At 37.5% G+C, this 22,909-nt stretch overlaps 1 protein-coding gene across 9 annotated transcripts in view; it reads right to left on the bottom strand.

Annotated features, from left to right (window-relative positions):
* The window catches only part of CNOT2 (CCR4-NOT transcription complex subunit 2), a 129,633-nt gene that overhangs the window by 54,955 nt on the left and 51,769 nt on the right, over nt 1-22,909 (bottom strand). Inside the window, exon 3 of one of the 9 annotated variants that reach the window (XM_040233457.1) lies at nt 2,352-2,409. The exons of the other annotated variants lie outside the window; for them this stretch is intronic. Coding sequence (XP_040089391.1) covers nt 2,352-2,372 — 21 coding nt within the window. The 5' untranslated portion in view covers nt 2,373-2,409. The remainder of the gene's footprint in view (nt 1-2,351; nt 2,410-22,909) is intronic. 9 annotated transcript variants of the gene reach the window in all.

The following is a 22,909-nucleotide window of genomic DNA, read 5'->3' as shown; positions in this document are numbered from 1 at the left end:
ATCTGGAAGTCTTTAAGAAAAAACAAATGATCTTTCCTTCTATTAAAAAAATAAACTACTCTCAAAGTCCTACTAGCTCTAGAACACTGTGGCTTGATACTATAATATAAATAAATGTATAATGAATAGTTTAATAATCTGCTTAGGATGGATCCAAGAAAAGTGAAGATTTAGATAAATTTTAAATTGATAATTTCTAAAATCATCAACTTAAATTGGTAAGGAAATAAATAAAAGCAATTCACATCAGTTTTAGTAAATGCAAAAGGCCTGATAAATGAGCAATAAAAGCCTTAATGAATTCTGAAAAGGCAGCACAGGAAACTCTGGATGGAAACGTGATTCAGCAGAAAACCAGAGACTTATATGAACATATCTACAATCATTATCTTGGAGAGTAGTTAAATATTCTGGCACAAGATTTTTTACAGGGGTTACAGGACTCCTTTGTAAGAGGTGCCATCCCCCACAAAACAGGGTGGCTCACATTTCACAGAAAGACAGAGAGGCCATCAAGGGGAGATGAAAACACATCACTCTTCCTAATCCAACACCTGTTACTGCAATCTGGTATCTGAAGCTGCCTTACTGAGATGACATTCCCATGTCTGATATGTACACCATACCTTAAGATGTGCCCCTTCCCCAAACCTACAAATTCTGTAGAGTATTACCAAAAAGTCTATAATAAATGCTCCTATCAGTCTGACTTTGATCTAGGGAGGATATGTTGTGCACGCTTCAACTTGAAGCAAAATAGATTTTGTTGTTTTCCAAAATCTTAGTCGCTTGTATCAATCGCCTCATACAGATTCAAACTTTAACCATCAACATATAAGCTCTAAAAGATAATTGTATCATCCTAAAATCAAAACTCTTCAATTACTCAAAAAGTGCTAACAATCATATATTAACTAAAGAACCAATTATAACTGGTATGCCTTACCAGCAATAAGATTTAAGAACTCACACAATATGGACTAAAATTAAAATAAGCATTATTTTATCCTTGAATACAACTGGAAGAACATGTAACAGTAAGCCTGTTAAGTTCTGAATATAAAACAAATATGAAGGAAAATTTTCAAATGAAGGTGGAGATCTTAAACCTATGTTAAACATGGGGTCAGAGGTTAAACATGGGGTCTAATAAAGGGGAGAGGAAGGGAATTCAAAAGATACTGGACATATGGTCTGCTTTGCTGGGAGTTATGGATGTCTATAAGCCTCCTAGTAGATTTAAGAAACCCTGGAACTTGAGATAAACTGTTGAGGATTCTGTATTTCAAGACCCTGCTCTGAGATGCGAAATGCCCAACCTTTTTAAACTTGACACACTTTCTTTGAAGAAATGTTAGCAATCACAGGCCAAATTAATTCTATTTTTCGTGGGTATAATTTTGCACATTTTAGTATGTGTTAAAGAATTTAGAAATCACGTGAATAAAAATCACGTGGTATAGATATGAAAGAACTAAAGAACAATTTTTGAAGGCTTTCTGAGAAGCAAAAGCCTAAAATGATAATAAAGTGCAGACCCAAGGCTATACTGCCACAGAACTATTTCTAAAAAGTATGCATTAAGAAAAAAACCTGCATTGTTAGATCATGATTTTAGATACAAGAAAGACAAGTAGAAAACGTCGAGTGTTGGCATTTTACACACACACACACACACACACACACACACACAATTTGGTGAACTTGCTCACTCAAGTATTGGCTAAACTTTGTACTAAGTATTGTGCTGCTTCTATACTTATTTTTATTAACCTCAAACCTAGAGATGGGTAGAAAAGTTTCAGTCTTCCTGTCTAGATTTCAAGGAAGATGTTTCAAGTTTCTGTTCCTGCAAATTTTAAAAATATATAGCTACCTTACTAAAACTTTGGGAAAGGGAAGGACAGCATGTCTACAGCTACCAGAAGGAAACTAAAATTGCCTCCTTCTGATACCAAGCTAAACATGGCAAAATTTTAACTCTATGTATTTATGCTTTCCCTGACTTCTCTTAGCTTCTTTTCTGAAAACCAGTTTTTTTGGTCCTGCAATACTTTGTGGAGAATATGAAGTTTAAAACAATCTAACACCCTTCCTTTGTATTATAATATTTATGATTTATTCAGTTTAAGGTTGTCCCTCTTTCACATCCAATAAGAAAAAATTACTTCTTAGAACACATTAGGATTTTATTTAATAATTTATGAGGTAATTTTATGAAAAATAATTTTAAGAAGCATCGTATTTTTAAACTAACAAAATGACTCACTGGTAAAATGGCCCAACATCCACCCTTAAAATACTGATGACAGTACTGTTTTTTCCCCCAGCCTTTCCCACCACATACTTACCTGTGCAACTTCTTTCAACATTTGCTACTCTGGGGATTGGAAAGCTCAGAGCTGGAGGCTGAAGTGAAGAAGGAAAGGTTGGAGGGTGAGCCATGGCACCAGCCCCGCACTAGGAGCTCCCCTGAGACACTACAGCAGGGTTGACACCATAGCTCTGAAGTTCAAACTCCAGCAAACGATAAGAAAGGAGTCCAACCAGAACATGATAAACGATGGGATTCTTCTGCTCTTTGAAAAATAAGGAAATCATGCTATAAAGATCTGAAAGTCCAGTTTCAACATTATGACTCCCTGTTCACATCTTCATTATTCCCCAACCCCAGATTCACCTCTCAGACTGATTCAAAGTGCTCATCAAAACAGAGGGTGGGAGGCGAAGTCCTACAAACTTGTACACAGAAAATGAGGATAGGGCTTACCTGGCCAGCATAAAAACGTCCAAGACAATATGTTAAAATACTCTGCCTACCTGCCCCTTGGGTATTTTCTTGCTCTCCTAAGCATTCAACATTTAAGGCTCTCAAACACATTAATACTAACATCATCAACCAGCAAAATTACAGCTGGGCTACTTAGATATATTTAAATTCCTAGAAGTAGACTGCTGCTACTGCTGCTAAGTCACTTCAGTTGTGTCCGACTCTGTGTGACCCCATAGACGGCAGCCCACTGGGCTCCCCCGTCCCTGGGATTCTCCAGGCAAGAACACTGGAGTGGGTTGCCATTTCCTTCTCCAATGCATGAAAGTAAAGTCGCTCAATTGTGTCCGACTCTTTGCAACCCCATGGACTGTAGCCTACCAGGCTCCTCTGTCCATGGGATTTTCCAGGCAAGAGTACTGGAGTGGGGTGCCATTCATTGCCTTCTCCAAAAAGTAGACTAGTGACCTTTTTAAAACCCAGGGATAACTTTTGGTATAAGGATATTCCTTGGAGGAATTTCCTGGCAGTCTAGTGTTTAAGGAATTTTACTTTCACTGCTGGGGCCCCAGTTCTATCTCTAGTTGTAGAACTAAGATTTTACAAGTTGTACAGAGTGGAAAAAAAAAAAAATTCCTGGGAGGAATCTAAGTTCTTAAAAGTGTTCCACTCTGATAAAAGCCAATAAGGACCCCCTTTAACTAATATAACTCTAATCAAACTAGATGATAAAAAAATTAGACTTTTAGAGAAATAAATCTAAATATAGGACTTAAATGTGACTTTTATGAGAATAAGAATCCTCATTTTATAATACAGAAAGTAAACTATCAATTCAAAGGAAACTAGATTCTGATTATTATGACTAATAAAGCTAATAGAAGATGTTAATTTCAGTTATTTAAAGATAACATCTATTTAGTAAGATAAATATTACTGAAGGTGGCAAATACTATAAAACCATAAACTAGGAGAACAAAATGGCAACACACTCCACTATTTTTGCCTAGAGAACCCCATGGACAAAAGAGCCTGGAGGGTAAAAAAAAAAAAAAAAAAAGTAAACTAAATTCACTGAAGTTAAAGAATCCCAAATTATTTTATATGAAGCAATTAAAAATGAAAAGTATCCCTTTAGCAAGGGAACACAGGACCTTTAAAATACTTCTAAACAGCTTGCCATATTAACTCAGTAAACATTATTCAGTAAACATCTACTATGTGCTAAATATTTACATTTATACCCTTATATACTTTATCCATTAGATGCTCAGAACAGAGAACATCATAAATCAAAGTGAGTAAAGAAGAAAACACATTTATAGTCCTCCTGTACTACTCTGGCCTCCAGGCCTTAGTGAACTTACCCTTCATTACCTCTAACCTCCCACCATTCCTGCCACACTGCCCTGCTCCCCTTGATATTTCTCAAACTCAAAGGGCATACTCCTGACTTCAGGCTTTTGTATTTGCATACTCCAGGAAAGCTTTCTTCTCAGGTAGCTACACGGCTTCGGCTCACTTTACTTCGGATACTGAGCCATCCTAGTGAGGACTTCACTGTCTATTCTATTTTAGATTATACTATCCTTTGCCCTAATCCCTTGGCACCCTTTACCCCTTTCCCTGTATGTGTCAACATATAACACACAACGCATTTTATCTATTTTGTTTAATGTCTTCCTATGCTCTAAAACATCCGCTCCTTGAGAATGTGTTTTTGTCTCTCTGTTCAGTTGTGTCTCTGCAGAATCCGGAACGGTGCCTGGCTCTGAACAGGCCCACACATGCACATGTCCTCCTGTTACTCCACACATGCTGTTACCCATGTTATCTGACAGGGACCCATCAATGCAGTGCTTACAGCACATGTGAAAATTTTATGAGGACAACAATTATTTTAAAAAGTAATGGAATTATGTCAAAAATTAATTTTTATATTTCTGAAACATATGAATAAAACTGTTTTATGCCTTTTTCCACTGAAACTGACAACCACTTCCAAAATACCTACTAGACACCTTCAGTGGTTAGAATGCCATACTGTGAGAAGTAAATAAAAACTTCAGGATTTAAAATTATTTCTCTATTTCTTAAACTTTTTCTCAAGTTAGATTGTCTTCTTAAAAAAAGTTGCTTCAGGAGTATTTCAGATTTATCAGTTTAATATGATGAGACAATACATGTCTCTTTCCTAGCAAAAAGAAAAAAAAATCCCCCTAGAAGAATTATACTACTCAGAGCCACTGGGTTGCACTGTAGTCCATGGGAACATATACTCCTTAAAGTTAGCTGAACCATTTACTGCTAGAACAGTCTAACAGAGTGGGCCTGGCACAAATATGCACTAACACATATGCACTAACATGTACTAATGGTAAGCACTGCTCAAAGCACTTTATACATATTACCTCACTTAATCATAACAAAACCTCTATAAGATGTACTGTTACCTCAAATTGAGGCACAGAAGGGTAGGGTCTACATACTCTCATCAGACTGAAAATACTTCTCTATCACAGTTATTATGAATACCCAGTTCTTACAACCCAAATGAGATAGAAAAGGCTTATTTTCCAGAAAAACCCAAGTGGACAGACTTCAAATTTTAGAAGCTGGCCAAAGTATAGGTAAGGGTGAGGCACTGGCTTGAAAATTGAGAGATGAAGTGCTTTCTTTCCTTAACTTGCTTACAGAACACCGTCAGATGTAAGAATCACCCTGTCCACTGCACTTTGATACTACCTGTGGAAAAACTGAATTGCTGCAGAGAAATAAATGTCACACACTAACAAAGTGAGGTCCTTCCAATGACAAGGCTAACTCAACTACATGTTAACACACTGTCCACAAACACCGTAATCACTTTATTTTTTTAGAAATAATTTTAGAGTCACAAAAGAGCTGTAAAAACAGGACAGAGTTCCCATATGCCGCATTTTCCTCCAGTGGTAACATCTTGTTAGGACAAGTATCAAAACTAAGAAATTAGCTATTAACTAACAACTTCACACAGATTTCACCAGTTCCCCACTAACTTCCTTTCTCTACACCAGGGTAGACATTATATTTAGTTTTACGCTTCCTTGGTCTTCTGCAACCGCGGACTTTACGTCAGTCTTTCACAACACTGATGTCTTCAGTCATACCAGTGTAGCTAACACTACAGAATGTCCTGCAACTTGGGTAGGTCTGATGTTTTGTCATGACTAGATTGACGTCATCCATTTTTAAAGACACATTACCACAAATGTGACATGTCCTCAAGTGCACCATATATGATGGATGTACTCCAATATATGCATGCATGTGATGATAAAATGTCTTATTACAAGTGATACTAACCTTGATCTTGGTTAAAATGGTGTATCTGCCAGTTTTCTCCATTGTAACTCATTATTTTCCTTTTGAAAACAGTAAATATTCTGAAAAAAGTACCTTTAGAGCATGCAAATGTCTGTCCTTAAATTTTTGGCTCACTAATTTGAGCATTCATCCATGGATACTGCCTACGGCACCTATTACTGAGATGGTTTAATGATGATTTTCTATTTTCTTCATTTCTTTTACATTGTATTTGTTCATCAAAATGTTTCTGTAAATAGACAAACCATCTTTTAAAGATCTCATTCTCAAACATGAACACAAGTGTCAAAGATGTAACCTGACTGACCCAAAGTGATATAGACAGAAAGTGAAAAATAATGTCTTAAAACCAAGAGTCTTTTAATCTATAACAATACATTCTTTCAGTTTCATTACACTCCTCTTATCCCAGTAGAAAAGAGCACTTTTAAAATTTCATATGCCCCAAGCCGTCTCTATCAGTACTTCCAGCCCTAAATAAGAAAGACCTTTTCTTTTTCCTAAGAAAAAAAAAATCTTCCTATTTTCATTACTATACATCATTATACACATTTACTATAATACCTTTAATCTACTGAGGCAGATTAAACAATGAAGAGATAATATAATATTCTATGTGACAGGATAAGGAATACTAACTAGTAAAATTATGACCTCAGTTGAGAACATAAATGGTCATTATATTTACAAGTCTACTGGGCTTCCCTGGTGGTCAGTGGTAAAGAATCCGCCTGCCAATGCAGGAAACGCAAGAGACGTGGGTTTGACCCCTGGGTCAGGAAGGTCTGGAGTAGAACACGGCAACCACGCCAGTATTCTTGCCTGGAAAATGCCATGGACAGAAGAGCCTGATGGGCTATGGTCCATGGGATTGCGAACAGTCGGACAAGACTGTGAAACTAAGCACAACCACCATATTTACAAGTGTACTAGATTCCAGGGAATCTTAAGTGAGGAAACTGATGGGGAAATCGTCCAATTTTTAGATTTAGGTAAAACAGAATCACAGCTCTGATGACTCCATATATGAATTGGAAGTTATTTACTGACTTATACTGTTTGATGTTTCTTCACAAATGACGCTAAGTGCTGAGAACAAGTCTGGTATTTCTTTGGATTGCATTTCACATAGTGTCTTACACAATAAAAAGTATTCAAGCCTTGACTGAACACTAACTTAAAAGCTTATTTTCTCAGTCTCAAGAATGATTTTTCATCCATCTTCTCAACCAAAATAAAAAATTTTTTAAAGATGAAACCTTTTAATATTTAGTAGAATTTCTACTTCCAACCAAGATGGAGAAGTAGGGCTCCCCTTGCTCCCAAGTCACCTGAAACAACTTTTAAAATGGATTTTAAAAAATGGGTAAAATATATTTACCAATGGTTTTCAGACATAGGACATAAAGTGGTATAAAACTAGAACCCCTAAGAGAAGAGAAAGAACTGATATAAGCCCTACAACTGTCCCTGCTTACTGAATGGGGGAGTTTCCAAATTATAATACCAAGTTTCAATACAAGGAGAAGGAGTCTCGGTAAAGGCCAGAAATTTCTGTGAATTGAGGAAGTGTAGCTGAGAAGGCAGCTAGAGCACCAAGTATGAGAGAGCTGCAAAGAGAAAGCATTAGAGAAATCTGGAAAGGGTTCCTCTTTGGTCATCTGTGCATATGCATGCATGCAGAGGATGGGGACACAGACAGCACAAATAATCTCTAGGCTCACACAACTGTTCCGTAAGCCAAAACAGAAAAACATAATTCACAGGGCATCAAATAGAGTACTCAGAAGAATACAGTCTCAGTATGTGGGAACAATTAGCCTAGACTAAAAGCTACTGTGGTCCTTTGTAACAAAACTTACCATTAAAAGGGGGGAGGGGAGAGAGGAAGAATGTCTCAAAAGGCTCAAAAAGCTTCTAAGTAACTAAGAAAGCTCAAGAACACTAACAAATACAAAAAAATAAAACAGATTAAAAATTCTAAGAACTGGCATCCAAGCAGAAGCTTCCTGACCATGCAAAAACATAATAAAATACATAATGGGGAACCAACAAGAGAACAGACCCAGAAATGGTACAGGTGACAGAATTAACAATGACATTATAGAGCTGTTATGTTTTGTATGTAAAGGGAAGAATAACTGGCATGATGAAGAAAAGACTGGTGAACTTTTAAAAACACAGATATAAAAAACCATCCTAAATATATAGAGAAAAAAAATATTTTAAAAACTGAACAGGGCAACACTAAGCTGTGGGACTTCAAGTTAATTAATATATGTATAATTGGAGACCCCAAGGTTGAATAGGTACAGAGTAAATATTTACAAAAATAGAATAAAAATATCAACTGATTCACTTTGCTATACACCTGAAACGAACACAACACTGAAAGGCAATTATACTCCAATAAAAATTCTTAATAAAAATTCCAGATCTGATTCAAACACTTATAAATTCACAAGTTGAAAAGGTTCAATGAATCTCAAGCATAAGATATGAAAACTGTACCAAGATATATCATAGTTAAATGTGTAAAACGAAGGCAGAGGAACGAGAGATCAAATCCAGTGCCAACATCCACTGGATCATCAAAAAAGCAAGACAGTTCCAGAAAAACATCTATTTCTGCTCTGTTGACTATACCAAAGCCTTTGACTGTGTGGATCACAAGAAATTGTGGAAAATTCTGAAACAGATGGGAATACCAGACCACCTGACCTGCCTCTTGAGAAACCTATATGCAAGTCAGGAGGCAACAGTTAGAACTGGACATGGAACAACAGACTGGTTCCAAATAGGAAAAGGAGTCCATCAAGGCTGTATATTGTCACCCTGCTTATTTAACTTCTATGCAGAGTACATCATGAGAAATGCTGGACTGGAAGACGCACAAGCTGGAATCAAGATTGCCGGGAGAAATATCAATAACCTCAGATATGCAGATGACACCATCCTTACGGCACAAAGTGAAGGGGAACTAAAAAGCCTCTTGATGAAAGTGAAAGATTAGAGTAAAAAAGTTGGCTTAAAGCTCACCATTCAGAAAATGAAGATCATGGCATCTGGTCCCATCACTTCATGGGAAATAGATGGGGAAACAGTGTCAGACTTTATTTTTCTGGGCTCCAAAATCACTGCAGATGGTGACTGCAGCCATGAAATTAAAAGACGCTTACTCCTTGGAAGGAAAGTTATTACCAACCTAGATAGCATATTCAAAGGCAGACACATTGCTTTGCCAACAAAGGTCCTTCTAGTCAAGGCTATAGTTTTTCCAGTGGTCATGTATGGATGTGAGAGTTGGACTGTGAAGATAGCTGAGCACTGAAGAATTGATGCTTTTGAACTGTGGTGTTGGAGAAGACTCTTGAGAGTCTCTTGGACTGCAAGGAGATCCAACCAGTCCATTCTGAAGGAGATCAGTCCTGGGTGTTCACTGGAAGGACTGATGCTGAACCTGAAACTTTGGCCACCTCATACGAAGAGTTGACTCACTGGAAAAGACCCTGATGCTGGGAGGGATTGGAGGCAGGAGGAGAAGGGGACGACAGAGGATTGAGATGGCTGGATGGTATCACCGACTCGATGGACGTTAGTCTGGGTAAACTCCGGGAGTTGGTGATGGACGTGCTGCCATTCATGGGGTTGCAGAGAGTTGGACACAACTGAGAGACTGATGAGTGACTGAACTGAACTGAACTGAATGACCAAAATAATGTTAATAGTAGCCAGAGAAAAAGTTACAGTATGCAGAGAGGGCAAAAGATAAGACAACAGCAGGTTTTTTGCAGAAATGGTCTAAATTAGAAAACAGTGGAGCAAAATCTTCAAAGCATTAAAACAAAAATCTGTCAACTTTGAATTCCACATCCAGCATAAACTTTATCAAAAATAAAAGTGAAATAAAAAATCTTTCAGATAAACGAAACCTAAAAGAATTCATCACCATCAGAAATGTATTACAAAGTCTATCCATTGGGATAGACTGACTTTTTTAGGTCAAAGTCTATCCCAATGGAGCTTTTTCTATAGATTCACACTGCTGGAAAATCCTCATGGTATAAATATGTGGTTTGTTTTACTGTTTGTAGGAAAGAATTATAAGATGAGATGCTACTAAAGTATAAAAGATCTAGTAGTCAAATTTTTTTATCTTAAGATACTGGAATATCCCAAAGGTCTACCCTATCATAGGATGTGATTAGGGTGAATATGACTTGAATTTATACTTAGAGAGCATGTGAAATTAAGAACCAGGTAGATCCATAGATTCTGACCCTAAAAGTTGCCCTAAAGTAAACTGCTTAATAGTCGCTTGCACAGCAAGGAGATCAAATCAGTCAATCCTAAAGGAAATCAACCCTGAATATTAGCTGGAAGGACTGATGCTGAAACTCCAATACTTTGGCCACCTGATGCAAAGCGCTGGCTCACTGGAAAAGACCCTGATTCTGAGAAAGACTGAGGGCAGGAGGAGATTGGGGCAACAAAGGATGAGATGGTTGGATGGTCATCACTGACTCAATGGGCATGAGTTTGAGCAAACTGCAGGAGATAGTGAAGGACAGGGAAGCCTGGCATGTTCACGGGGTCACAGACAGGATACAAGAAGGACACAACTTAGCGACTGAACAGTAACAAACTGTTTGAAGAAACTGGATCCTAAAGATTACAGGTAGGGAATTTTTGAAGTCATCAGTATGTTAATATTCAAGTGGAAACCAAAGCAGCTCAATTGAAATAACTGTGAACTGACATGACAACTCTGGGTTAGGTGAGCATTCTTTTAAAATGCAAACTTTCAAGGAACTAAGGTAAGGTGAAAGGCAGTAGAAGGAATCACAACATGCAAAATTCTTAAAACCAAAAGTTTAATGACTTTAATTTTGCCTGTGTTACACATAACTTAAAAAGCTTTAAAAAAATTTTAAGTCCTTCAATTAGAAGGAAAATGATAATACTATAACGAAGTGAAGGAAGGAAAAAGAAAAGAAAAGGAGTGAAGGAAGGAGGCAAGCAAGGGAAGGACTGGAAGGAAAAGCAGAGGGAAGTTAAAAAAAAAGGAAGAGAAGCAACGGAAAGAGAAAGAATACGATGAAAATGGATCACCAAACATTTTCAATTACTGGTAATAATAAAAAGCAGAAGTAACGCTAACCCCTCCCCACCAAATTACAGTAAACAATGACAATATGTCACAGAAATTGAAACAACAACTGTTTCTCTTAAGAAGTAAATTCCCACTGAGACCTAGAGAATGGTAAAGAAATATGCTTCTGGCAGTCTAGCAGACTATTAAAAAAAAAACTGCTCTACTCAAAACCAACTAAAAATGCTCCACAAAATACTCAGCCAACAACAAACATTTATTAAGCAGATACCAAGTATTATTCTCAGGTAGGGATATAGTGTGAAGAAAATATTAGTGAAATCTAAAGCAGAGATTACATTCTGATTTTTAAATGAACTTTGAACATGGAAGATGGGGAAGAGGAAAATTCAGCACCCCAAAACAAAATGCGTACATTTCCAAACAGGAATTTGCTCAAGGTAGAAAGCTATTAAAAGACTTCTCATAAATCAGGTAACTTAAAACCCCTTAGTGAAGAATGCATCAAAAATTCTTGATGGCCCTAACTAAATTTGATGCTGGCAGAAGCAGGTAAAGCAATCTCTTCTGAGAATCTATAGCCAAAGCAGCCCAAATTCACATTACCTGCATGGACTACAACCTCCAAGGTAAGGAGCAGCAGCTGTGCTTTGCTGGAGCAGCCGTGAAGAGATACCCCATGCCCAAGGTAAGAGAAACCCAAGTAAGATGGTAGGTGTTGCAAGAGGGCATCAGAGGGCAGACACACTGAAATTATACTCTCAGAAAACTAGCCAATCTAATCACACTAGGATCACAGCCTTGTCTAACTCAATGAAACCAAGCCATGCCTGAGGGGCAACCCAAGATGGGCGGGTCATGGTAGAGAGGTCTGACAGAATGTGGTCCACTGGAGAAGGGAATGGCAAGCCACTTCAGTATTCTTGCCTTGACAACCCCATGAACAGTATGAAAAGGCATAATGATAGGATACCAAAAGAGGAACTCCCCAGGTCATTAGGTGCCCAATATGCTACTGGAGATCAGTGGAGAAATAACTCCAGAAAGAATGAAGGGATGGGCCAAAACAAAACAATACCCAGTTGTGCATGTGACTGGTGATAGAAGCAAGATCTGATGCTGTAAAGGGCAATATTGCATAGGAACCTGGAATGTAAGGTCCATGAAACAAGGCAAATTGGAAGTGGTCAAACAAGAGATGGCAAGGGTGAACATTGACATTCTAGGAATCAGCAAACTAAAATGGACTGGAATGGGTGAATTTAACTCAGATGACCATTATATCTACTACTGCAGGCAGGAATCCCTCAGAAGAAATGGAGTAGCCATCATGGTCAACAAGAGAGTCTGAAATGCAGTGCTTGGATGCAATCTAAAAAACGACAGAATGATCTCTGTTTGTCTCCAAGGCAAACCATTCAATATCACAGTAATCCAAGTCTATGCCCCAACCAGTAATGCTGAAGAAGCTGAAGTTGAACAGTTTTATGAAGACCCACAAGACCTTTTAGAACTAACACCCAAAAAAGATGTCCTTTTCATTATAGGGGACTGGAATACAAAAGTAGGAAGTCAAGAAACACCTGGAGTAACAGGCAAATTTGGCCTTGGAATGCAGAATGAAGCAGGGCAAAGACTAATAAAGTTTTGCTAAGAAAACGCACTGGTCATAGCAAACACCCTCTTCCAACAACACAACAGAAGACTCTACACATGGACATCACCAGATGGTCAACAGCGAAATCAGATTAATTATATTCTTTGCAGCAAAAGATGGAGAAGCTGTATACAATCAACAAAAACAAGACCAGGAGCTGACTGTGGCTCAGATCATGAACTCCTTATTACCAAATTCAGACTTAAATTGAAGAAAGTAGGGAAAATCACTAGACCATTCAGGTATGACCTAAATCAAATCCCTTATGATTATACAGTGGAAGTGAGAAATAGATTTAAGGGCCTAGATCTGATAGATAGACTGCCTGATGAACTATGGAATGAGGTTCGTGACACTGTACAGGAGACAGGGACCAAGACCATCCCCATGGAAAACAAATGCAAAAAAGCAAAATGGCTGTCTGGGGAGGCCTTACAAATAGCTGTGAAAAGGGGAGAGGCAAAAAGCAAAGGAGAAAAGGAGATATAAGCATCTGAATGCAGAGTTCCAAAGAATAGCAAGAAGAGATATGAAAGCCTTCTTCAGCGATCAATGTAAAGAAATCAAGGAAAACAACAGAATGAGAAAGACTAGAGATCTCTTCAAGAAAATTAAGAGATACCAAGGGAACATTGCATGCAAAGATGGGCTCAATAAAGGACAGAAATGGCATGGACCTAACAGAAGCAGAAGATATTAAGAAGAGATGGCAAGAATACACAGAAGAACTATACAAAAAAGATCTTCACGACCCAGATAATCATGATGATGTGATCACTAATCTAGAGCCAGACATCTTGGAATGTGAAGTCAAGTGGGCCTTAGAAAGCATCACTACGAACAAAGCTAGTGGAGGTGATGGAATTCCAGTTGAGCTGTTTCAAATCCTGAAAGATGATGCTGTGAAAGTGCTGCACTCAATATGCCAGCAAATTTGGAAAACTCAGCAGTGGCCACAGGACTGGAAAAGGTCAGTTTTCATTCCAATCCCAAAGAAAGGCAATGCCAAAGAATGCTCAAACTACCACACAATTGCACTCATCTCACATGCTAGTAAAGTAATGCTCAAAATTCTCCAAGCCAGGCTTCAGCAATATGTGAACCGTGAGCTTCCAGATGTTCAAGCTGGTTTTAGAAAAGGCAGAGGAACCAGAGATCAAATTGCCAATATCCGCTGGATCGTGGAAAAAGCAAGAGAGTTCCAGAAAAACATCTAATTCTGCTTTATTGACTATGCCAAAGCCTTTGACTATGCGGATCACAAGAAACTGTGGAAAATTCTGAAAGAGATGGGAATACCAGACCACCTAACCTGCCTCTTGAGAAATCTGTATGCAGGTCAGGAAGCAACAGTTAGAACTGGACATGGAACAACAGACTAGTTCCAAATAGGAAAAGGAGTGCGTCAAGGCTGTATATTGTCACCCTGCTTATTTAACTTCTATGCAGAGTACATCATGAGAAACGCTGGACTGGAAGAAACACAAGCTGGAATCAAGACTGCCGGGAGAAATATCAATAACCTCAGATATGCAGATGACACCACCCTTATGGCACAAAGTGAACAGGAGCTTAAAAGCCTCTTGATGAAAGTGAAAGAGGAGAGTGAAAAAGTTGGCTTAAAGCTCAACATTCAGAAAACGAAGATCATGGCATCCAGTCCCATCACTTCATGAGAAATAGATGGGGAAACAGTGGAAACAGTGTCAGACTTTATTTTTCTGGGCTCCAAAATCACTGCAGATGATGACTGCAGCCATGAAATTAAAAGATGCTTACTCCTTGGAAGAAAAGTTATGACCAACCTAGATAGTATATTCAAAAGCAGAGACATTACTTTGCCAACTAAGGTCCATCTAGTCAAGGCTATGGTTTTTCCAGTGGTCATGTATGGATGTGAGAGTTGGACTGTGAAGAAGGCTGAGCACCGAAGAATTGATGCTTTTGAACTGTGGTGTTGGAGAAGACTCTTGAGTCTCTTGGACTGCAAGGTGATCCAGCCAGTCCATTCTGAAGGAGATCAACCCTGGGATTTCTTTGGAGGGAATGATGCTGAAGCTGAAACTCCAGTACTTTGGCCACCTCATGCGAAGAGTTGACTCACTGGAAAAGACTCTGATGCTGGGAGGGATTGGGGTGAGGAGGAGAAAGGGACGACTGAGGATGAGATGGCTGGATGGCATCACGGACTTGATGGACATGAGTCTGAGTGAACTCCGGGAGATAGTGATAAACAGGGAGGCCTGGCGTGCTGTGATTCATGGGGTCGCAAAGAGTCAGACCCGACTGAGCGACTGAACTAAACTGAACTGTATGGACTACAACTTCAAAGCTACATTTTATTTTGAATTGGGCCTGGATTTGGTAGTGCCTTAGGCACTGGCAGAAGCATAGGCAAATCCCCTTGGGAAAAATGTTTTTTCATCCATTCCTCAAAGAAATCCCACAGATTTTTAAGAAACATAAAATGGTAACTTACACACAAATACAAAGAATCAAGGTACCGCAAGTGAGAACCAGCAGAAACAAGAAACATTAGAATGATCTGTGTCAACTTTCAACTGCTGGAGTCAAAATCTAAACAAAAAAATAATAATGGTAAAAATGTGAATAATGATGATAAATATGCAAGTACAAAAGATATGGACAAGATTAACAATGTAGGTCTCATGGAAACAGCAATATACTTGCCACCTGGTCAATATGCATTTTGTTCAAGTATATAAACAATTGATATCATACTGACCACATTCTCTAGCTACAGTGGAATACATGAGAAATCAGCAATAGGAAGATAGTAAGAAAAACCTCATAAGGTTAGAAAATTAAGAACACTTAAGATTAAAGAACAGTAAAACAAGCCGTAAAAGAATAAAAAGAAATAACTTAGTACAGAGCATAAACTGATGAATATAAAACAAAAAATAAATTTAAAGCGTATCTACAAAAAAAAAAAAAAAATCCTGCACCAAATATCTTATTTACTGACAACTTAAAGCTTGTAGGACAAGTAACAAGAGAAAACAGTTCTACTATTAACACTTCTATTCAATATTGTATCAGAAATACAAGTGAGTTCTGGAAAGATATTCAAGTCATAAAAAATATAAAGTATCAAAACTGTAGCCTACAGATAATATATTTATTTACACAAAAGCCCCCAAAGAACCTACAGATAAGTTATAAGAATAAAATTTCAGTAACATTAACTAATGGATATAATAATAAAGTTTAAAAGTCAAATGTATGTCAATATAACAGTGACATCTATGAAACATAATTTTAAAAATATAATTTACCAAAAAAAAACAAAAAAAGTACTTACGTATAACCCTGACTAAAGACTTATAAGTCCATTGCTTAAAAAAATCTTTTGAAAGAAATAAAAATTTACTGAGAGAAAATATAGAAGACCTCAATGTATGAATTCAGAGAGAGGAAGAATATCATAAATATGTCAAATTTTCCCCAAATAGAAATGAAGGTAATAAAATTCCGCTTGTAAACACAGTACTTTTCTTTTCAATTCTAAATCTGTCATTGAACAAAGGCCAAGAGGTTAAGACAATAATAAAAACCAAAGTGGAGAGACAGACATGAACATCTGATGCAAAGCTATAGTAAAAGAAAATGGGATACTGGTGCAGGCAGAGACAAACACATCAAAGGAACCAAATAAAGACATAAGAAACAGATCCATGAATATAATCAAACTGATTTATACCAAAGTACTGCTGATTGACTTCCTTGGTGGCTCAGATGGTAAAGCGTCTATGTACAATGCAGGAGATCTGGGTTCGATCCCTGGGTCAGGAAGATTCTCTGGAGAAGGAAATGGCAATCCACTCCAGTAGTCTTGCCTAGAAAATCCCATGGACAGAGGAGCCTGGTGTCCATGGAGTCGCAAAGAGTCAGACACGACTGAGCGACTTCACTTTCACTTTCACTGCTGATTAGGAGGAAGGCAGAACAAGATCAATACATGATGTTAATATAACTGATTATCCTTATGCTAACAAAAGGAATTTGGTCTCCTCACACCATATAAAAAAAAATCAATCTCAGAAGAATATGGAAGATAAAACTAAAAATCTTTAAAAAGATACGACAATATCTTCATTTACTTAATTTCAATAAGGAAATATGTCTTCAACACAATCTCAATAAATTTGAAAAATTTTAAATGTGACATTATTTAATGTCAGATCAATATAAACACTGTTGATGGGACTCAAAGTTGGTATAAGCACATCCTAAACATATTCCTAGAAGATCTTTTGTGAATCTAATTTTCATAAAATTCAAGACTATGACATAGTTCAGAAACTTCTCTAACTTCATAAAGTTCCTTCTATTTTTATGCAGTCTCTGAAAGTACAATGGCGTGTCTTGTAAGGTTTTCTTTTATCTCCCTCTCCCACTCTGTTCCCCTCTCCCACTTTTATCTCCTCCTTTTCTTTCCTCTGTCTCTGTTGCCCGTATGCTCCTCAATTTTGGTCCCACTCCCAGAAGCTTCTCAACGGATCCTAAAAGGGAGCATTAGCGGGTAAGTCTTGAGAGCTCAGAGCTGGGGGACTCAAGTCACTGCACAGGTCCTTTACACTGATCCAGTCAAGCAGGCAAAAACTCCCCAATTTCAAAAGGCCTAATCACACTTACACTTTCAAACAGGTTGCTCACCACTTTGAGGTGCTTCTATGCTCAGGTACAAACACCCCAATGTTTCTCTCTACTTTCTTATGCATAAAAACTGATTAAGTCTTTTGTTAATCTTTCATCTGCTTGTATTTTGAGGTTCATGGAGATACTTCATTTCTAGCTGTTGTTACAAATGTTTTCATGGGTTTTGATTTTCTATCTAGTTGTTCTATTTTCATGTGGGAATTCAGAAAGATAAAAAGCAAAAAACTAAGTTTCACCCTCAGTGCAATCACTCCAGACCTAAGTAAGGTCTGAGACTATATTTTATTTTATTTTTATTTTTATTGGAGGCTAATTACTTTACTTTGTGGTGGTTTTTGCCATACAGTCACATGAATCAGCCATGGGTGTACATGTGTTGCCCATCCTGACTCTTCCTCCCCATTCCATCCCTCAGGGTCATCCCAGTGCACCAGCCCTGAGCACCCTGTCTCATGCATCGAACCTGGACTGGCGATCTGTTTCACATATGATAATATACACGTTTCGATGCTATTCTCTCAGATCATTCCACCCTCACGTTCTCCCACAGAGTCCAACAGTCTGTTCTTCACATCTGTGTCTCTTCTGCTGTCTCACATATAGGGTCATCGTTACCATCTTTCTAAATTCCATATATATGTGTTAATATATTATATTGGTGTTTTTCTTTCTGACTTACTTCACTCTGTATAATAGGCTCCAGTTTCATCCATCTCATTAGAACTGATTCAAATGCACTCTTTTTAATAGCTGAGTAAGATTCCATTGTGTATATGTACCACAGCTTTCTTATCCATTCATCTGCTGATGGACATCTAGGTTGCTTCTACGTCCTGGCTATTATAAACAGTGCTGTGATGAACATTGGGGTACATGTGTCTCTTTCAATTCTGGTTTCCTCGCTGTGTATGCCCAGCAGTGGGATTGCTGGGTCATAAGGCAGTTCTATTTCTAGTTTTTTAAGGAATCTCCACACTGTCTTCCATAGTGGCTGTACTAGTTTGCATTCCCACCAACAGTGTAAGAGGGTTCCCTTTTCTCCACACCCTCTCCAGCATTTATTGCTTATAGACTTTTGGATCACAGCCATTCTGACGGACGTGAGATGGTACCTCATTGTGGTTTTGATTTGCATTTCTCTGATAATGACTGATACTGAGCATCTTTTCATGTGTTTGTTAGCCATCTGTATGTCTTCTTTGGAGAAATGTCTGTTTAGTTATTTGGCCCATGTTTTGATTGGGTCATTTATTTTTCTGGAATTGAGCTGCAGGAGTTGCTTGTATATTTTTTAGATTAGTTGTCAGTTGCTTCATTTGCTATTATTTTCTCCCATTCTGAAGGCTATCTTTCACCTCGCTTATAGTTTCCTTCATTGTGCAAAAGTTTTTAAGTTTAATTAGGTCCCATTTGTTTATTTTTGCTTTTATTTCTATTACTCTGAGAGGTGGATCACAGAGAATCCTGCTATGATTTACGTCAGAGAGTGGTTTGCCTACGTTTTCTTCTAGGAGTTCTATAGTTTCTGGTCTTACATTTAGATCTTTAATCCATTTTGAGTTTATTTTTGTGTATGGTGTTAGAAAGTGTTCTAGTTTCATTCTTTTACAAATGGTTGACAAGTTTTCCCAGCACCACTTGTTAAAGAGACTGTCTTTAATCCATTGTATATTCTTGCCTCCTTTGTCAAAGATAAGGTGTCCATAGGTGTATGGATTTATCTCTGGGCTTTCTATTGTATTCCACTGATCTATGTTTCTGTCTTTGTGCCAGTACCATACTGTCTTGATGACTGCTGCTTTGTAGTATAGTCTGAAGTCAGGCAGGTTGATTCTTCCAGTTCCATTCTTCTTTCTCAAGATTGCTTTGGCTATGTGAGGTTTTTTCTAATTCCATACAAACTGTGGAATTATTTGTTCTAATTCTCTGAAAAATACCATTGGTAGCTTGATAGGGATTGCACTGAATCTATAGATTGCTTTGGGTAGTATACTCATTTTCACTATACTGATTCTTCCAATCCATGAACATAGTATATTTCTCCATCTATTTGTGTCATCTTTGATTTCTTTCATCAGTGTTTTATAGTTTTATATATATAGGTCTTTTGTTTCTTTAGGTAGATTTACTCCTAAGTATTTTATTCTTTTCGTTGCAATGGTGAATGGAATTGTTTCCTTAATTTCTCTGTTTTCTCATTGTTAGTGTATAGGAATGCAAGGGATTTCTGTGTGTTAATTTTATATCCTGCAACTTTACTGTATTCATTGATTAGCTCCAGTAATTTTCTGGTGGAGTCTTTAGGGTTTTCTATGTACAGGATCATGTCATTTGCAAACAGTCAGAGTTTTAATTCTTCTTTTCCAATTTGGATTCCTTGTATTCCTTTTTTTGCTCTGATTGCTGTGGCCAAAACTTCCAAAACTATGTCGAATAGCAGTAGTGAGAGTGGGCATCCTTGTCTTGTTCCTGACTTTAGGGGAAATGCTTTCAGTTTTTCAACACTGAGGATGTTTGCTGTGGGTTTATCATATATGGCTTTTATTATGTTGAGGTATGTTTCTTCTATGCCTGCTTTCTGGAGGGTTTTTATCATAAATGGATGTTGAATTTTGTCAAAGGCTTTCTCTGCATCTATTGAGATAATCATGTGGTTTTTATCTTTTAATTTGTTAATGTGGTATATCACACTGATTGATTTGCGGATATTGGAGAATCCTTGCATCTCTGGGATAAAGCCCACTTGGTCATGGTGTATGATCTTTTTAATATGATGCTGGATTCTGATTGCTAGAATTTTGTTAAGGATTTTTGCATCTACGTTCATCAGTGATATTGGCCTGTAGTTTTTTTGTGGCATCTTTGTCTGGTTTTGGTATTAGGGTGATGGTGGCATCATAGAATGAGTTTGAAAGTTTACCTTTCTCTGCAGTTTCCTGAAAGAGTTTCAGTAGGATAGGTGTTAGCTCTTCTCTAAATTTTTGGTGGAATTCAGCTGTGAAGCTGTCTGGTCTTGGGCTTTTATTTATTGGAAGATGTCTGATTATGGTTGCGATTTCTGTCCTTGTGATGGGTCTATTAAGATTTTCTATTTCTTCATGGTTCAGTTTTGGAAAGTTATACTTTTCTAAGAATTTGTCCATTTCTTCCAAGTTGTCCATTTTATTGGCATACAATTGCTGACAGCAGTCTCTTATGATCTTTTGTATTTCTGTGTTGTCTGTTGTGATTTCTCCATTTCATTTCTAATTTTATTGATTTGATTTTTCTCCCTTTGTTTCTTGATGAGTCTGGCTAATGGTTTGTCTATTTTATTTATCTTCCCGAAGAAACAGCTTTTAGCTTTGATTTCTGCTATGGTTTCTTTTGTTTCTTTTGCATTTATTTCTGCCCTAATTTTTGTGATTTCTTTCTGTCCACTCACCCTGGGGTTCTTCATTTCTTCCTTTTCTAGGTGCTTTAGGTGTAGAGTTAGGTTATTTATTTGATTTCTCTCCTGTTTCTTGAGATAGGCTTGTATTGCTATGAACCTTCCCCTTAGCACTGCTTTTTCTGAATCCCATAGGTTTTGGGTTGTGTTTTCATTTTCATTTGTTTCTATGCATATTTTGATTTCCTTTTTGATTTCTTCTGTGACTTGTTGGTTATTCAGAAGTGTGTTGTTTAGCCTCCATATGTTTGTATTTTTAATTTTTTTTTCCTGTAGTTGATATCTAATCTTACCGCACTGTGATCAGAAAAGATGCTTGAGATGATTTCCATTTTGTTTGAATTTACCAAGGTTTGATTTATGGCCCAGGATGTGATCTATCCTGGTTGAAGGTTCTGTGTGCACTTGAGAAAAAGATGAAATTCACTGTTTTAGGGTGAAATGTCCCAGAGATATCAATTAAGTCTAACTGGTCCATTGTATCATTTAAAGTTTGTGTTTCCTTGCTAATTTTCTGTTTAGTTCATCTATCCATAGGGATAAGTGGGGTATTAAAGTCTCCCACTATTATTGTGTTGCTGTTAATTTCCCCTTTCATATTTGTTAGCATTTGCCTTACATAATACAGTGCTCCTATGCTGGGTGCATATATATTTACAATTGTTATATCTTCTTGGATTGATCCTCTGATCATTATGTAGTATCCTTCTTTGTTTCCTTTTCAGGGCTTTTATTTCAAAGTCTATTTTATCTGATATGAGTATTGCTACTCCTGCTTTCTTTTGGTCTCCGTTTGTGTGAAATATCTTTTTCCAGCCTTTCACTTTCAATCTGTATGTGTCCCTAGGTTTGAGGTGGGTCTCTTGTAGACAGCATATATAGGGGTCTTGTTTTTGTATCCATTCAGCCAGTCTTTTTCTTTTGGTTGGGGCATTCAACCCATTTACATTTAAGGTAATTATTGATAAGTATGATCCTGTTACCATTTACTTTGTTGTTTTGGGTTCGAGTTTACACACCCTTTCTGTGTTTCCTGTCTAGAGAAGATCCTTTAGCATTTGTTGGAGAGCTGGTTTGGTGGTGCTGAATTCTCTCAGCTTTTGCTTGTCTGTAAAGCTTTTGCTTTCTCCTTCATATTTGAATGAGATCCTTGCTGGGTACAGTAATCTGGGTTGTGGGTTTTTCTCTCATCACTCTAAGTATGTCCTGCCATTTCTTTCTGGCCTGAAGAATTTCTACTGAAAGATCAGCTGTGATCCTTATGGGGATCCCCTTGTGGGTTATTTGTTGTTTTTCCCTTGATGCTTTTAATATTTGTTCTTTATGTTTGATCTTCATTAATTTGATTAAAATGCATCTTGGGGTGTGTCGCCTTGGGTTTATCCTGTTTGGGACTCTTTGGGTTTCTTGGACTTGGGTGGCTATTTCCTTCCCTACTTTAGGGAAGTTTTCAACTATTATCTCCTAAAGTATTTTCTCATGGCCTTTCTTTTTGTCTTCTTCTTCTGGGATGCCTATGATTCGAATATTGGGGTGTTTAACATTGTCCCAGAGGTCTCTGAGGTTGACCTCATTTCTTTTAATTTTTTTCTTTTTTCCTCTCTGCTTCATTTATTTCCACCATTCTATCTTGCACCTCAGTTATCCTATCTTCTGCCTCAGTTATTCTACTGTTGGTTCCCTCCAGAGTGCCTTTGATCTCAGTTATTGCATTATTCATTATTGATTGACTCTTTTTTATTTCTTCTAGGTCCTTGTTAAACGTTTCTTGCATTTTCTCAATCCCTCCTGAGACTATATTTTAAAAAGTAACTTTGCACCAATGTTTTCTTAGGTCAGTCTCCCAAAGCAAAATGAGACCTAATCAAGCTTATAAGCTTTTACACAGCA

Source organism: Oryx dammah, unplaced genomic scaffold (assembly GCF_014754425.2).
Source record: "Oryx dammah isolate SB20612 unplaced genomic scaffold, SCBI_Odam_1.1 HiC_scaffold_29, whole genome shotgun sequence".
Taxonomy (NCBI): domain Eukaryota; kingdom Metazoa; phylum Chordata; class Mammalia; order Artiodactyla; family Bovidae; genus Oryx; species Oryx dammah.
Note: the sequence above shows the minus strand (reverse complement) of the source record. Positions and strands in the feature narration are given on the sequence as shown.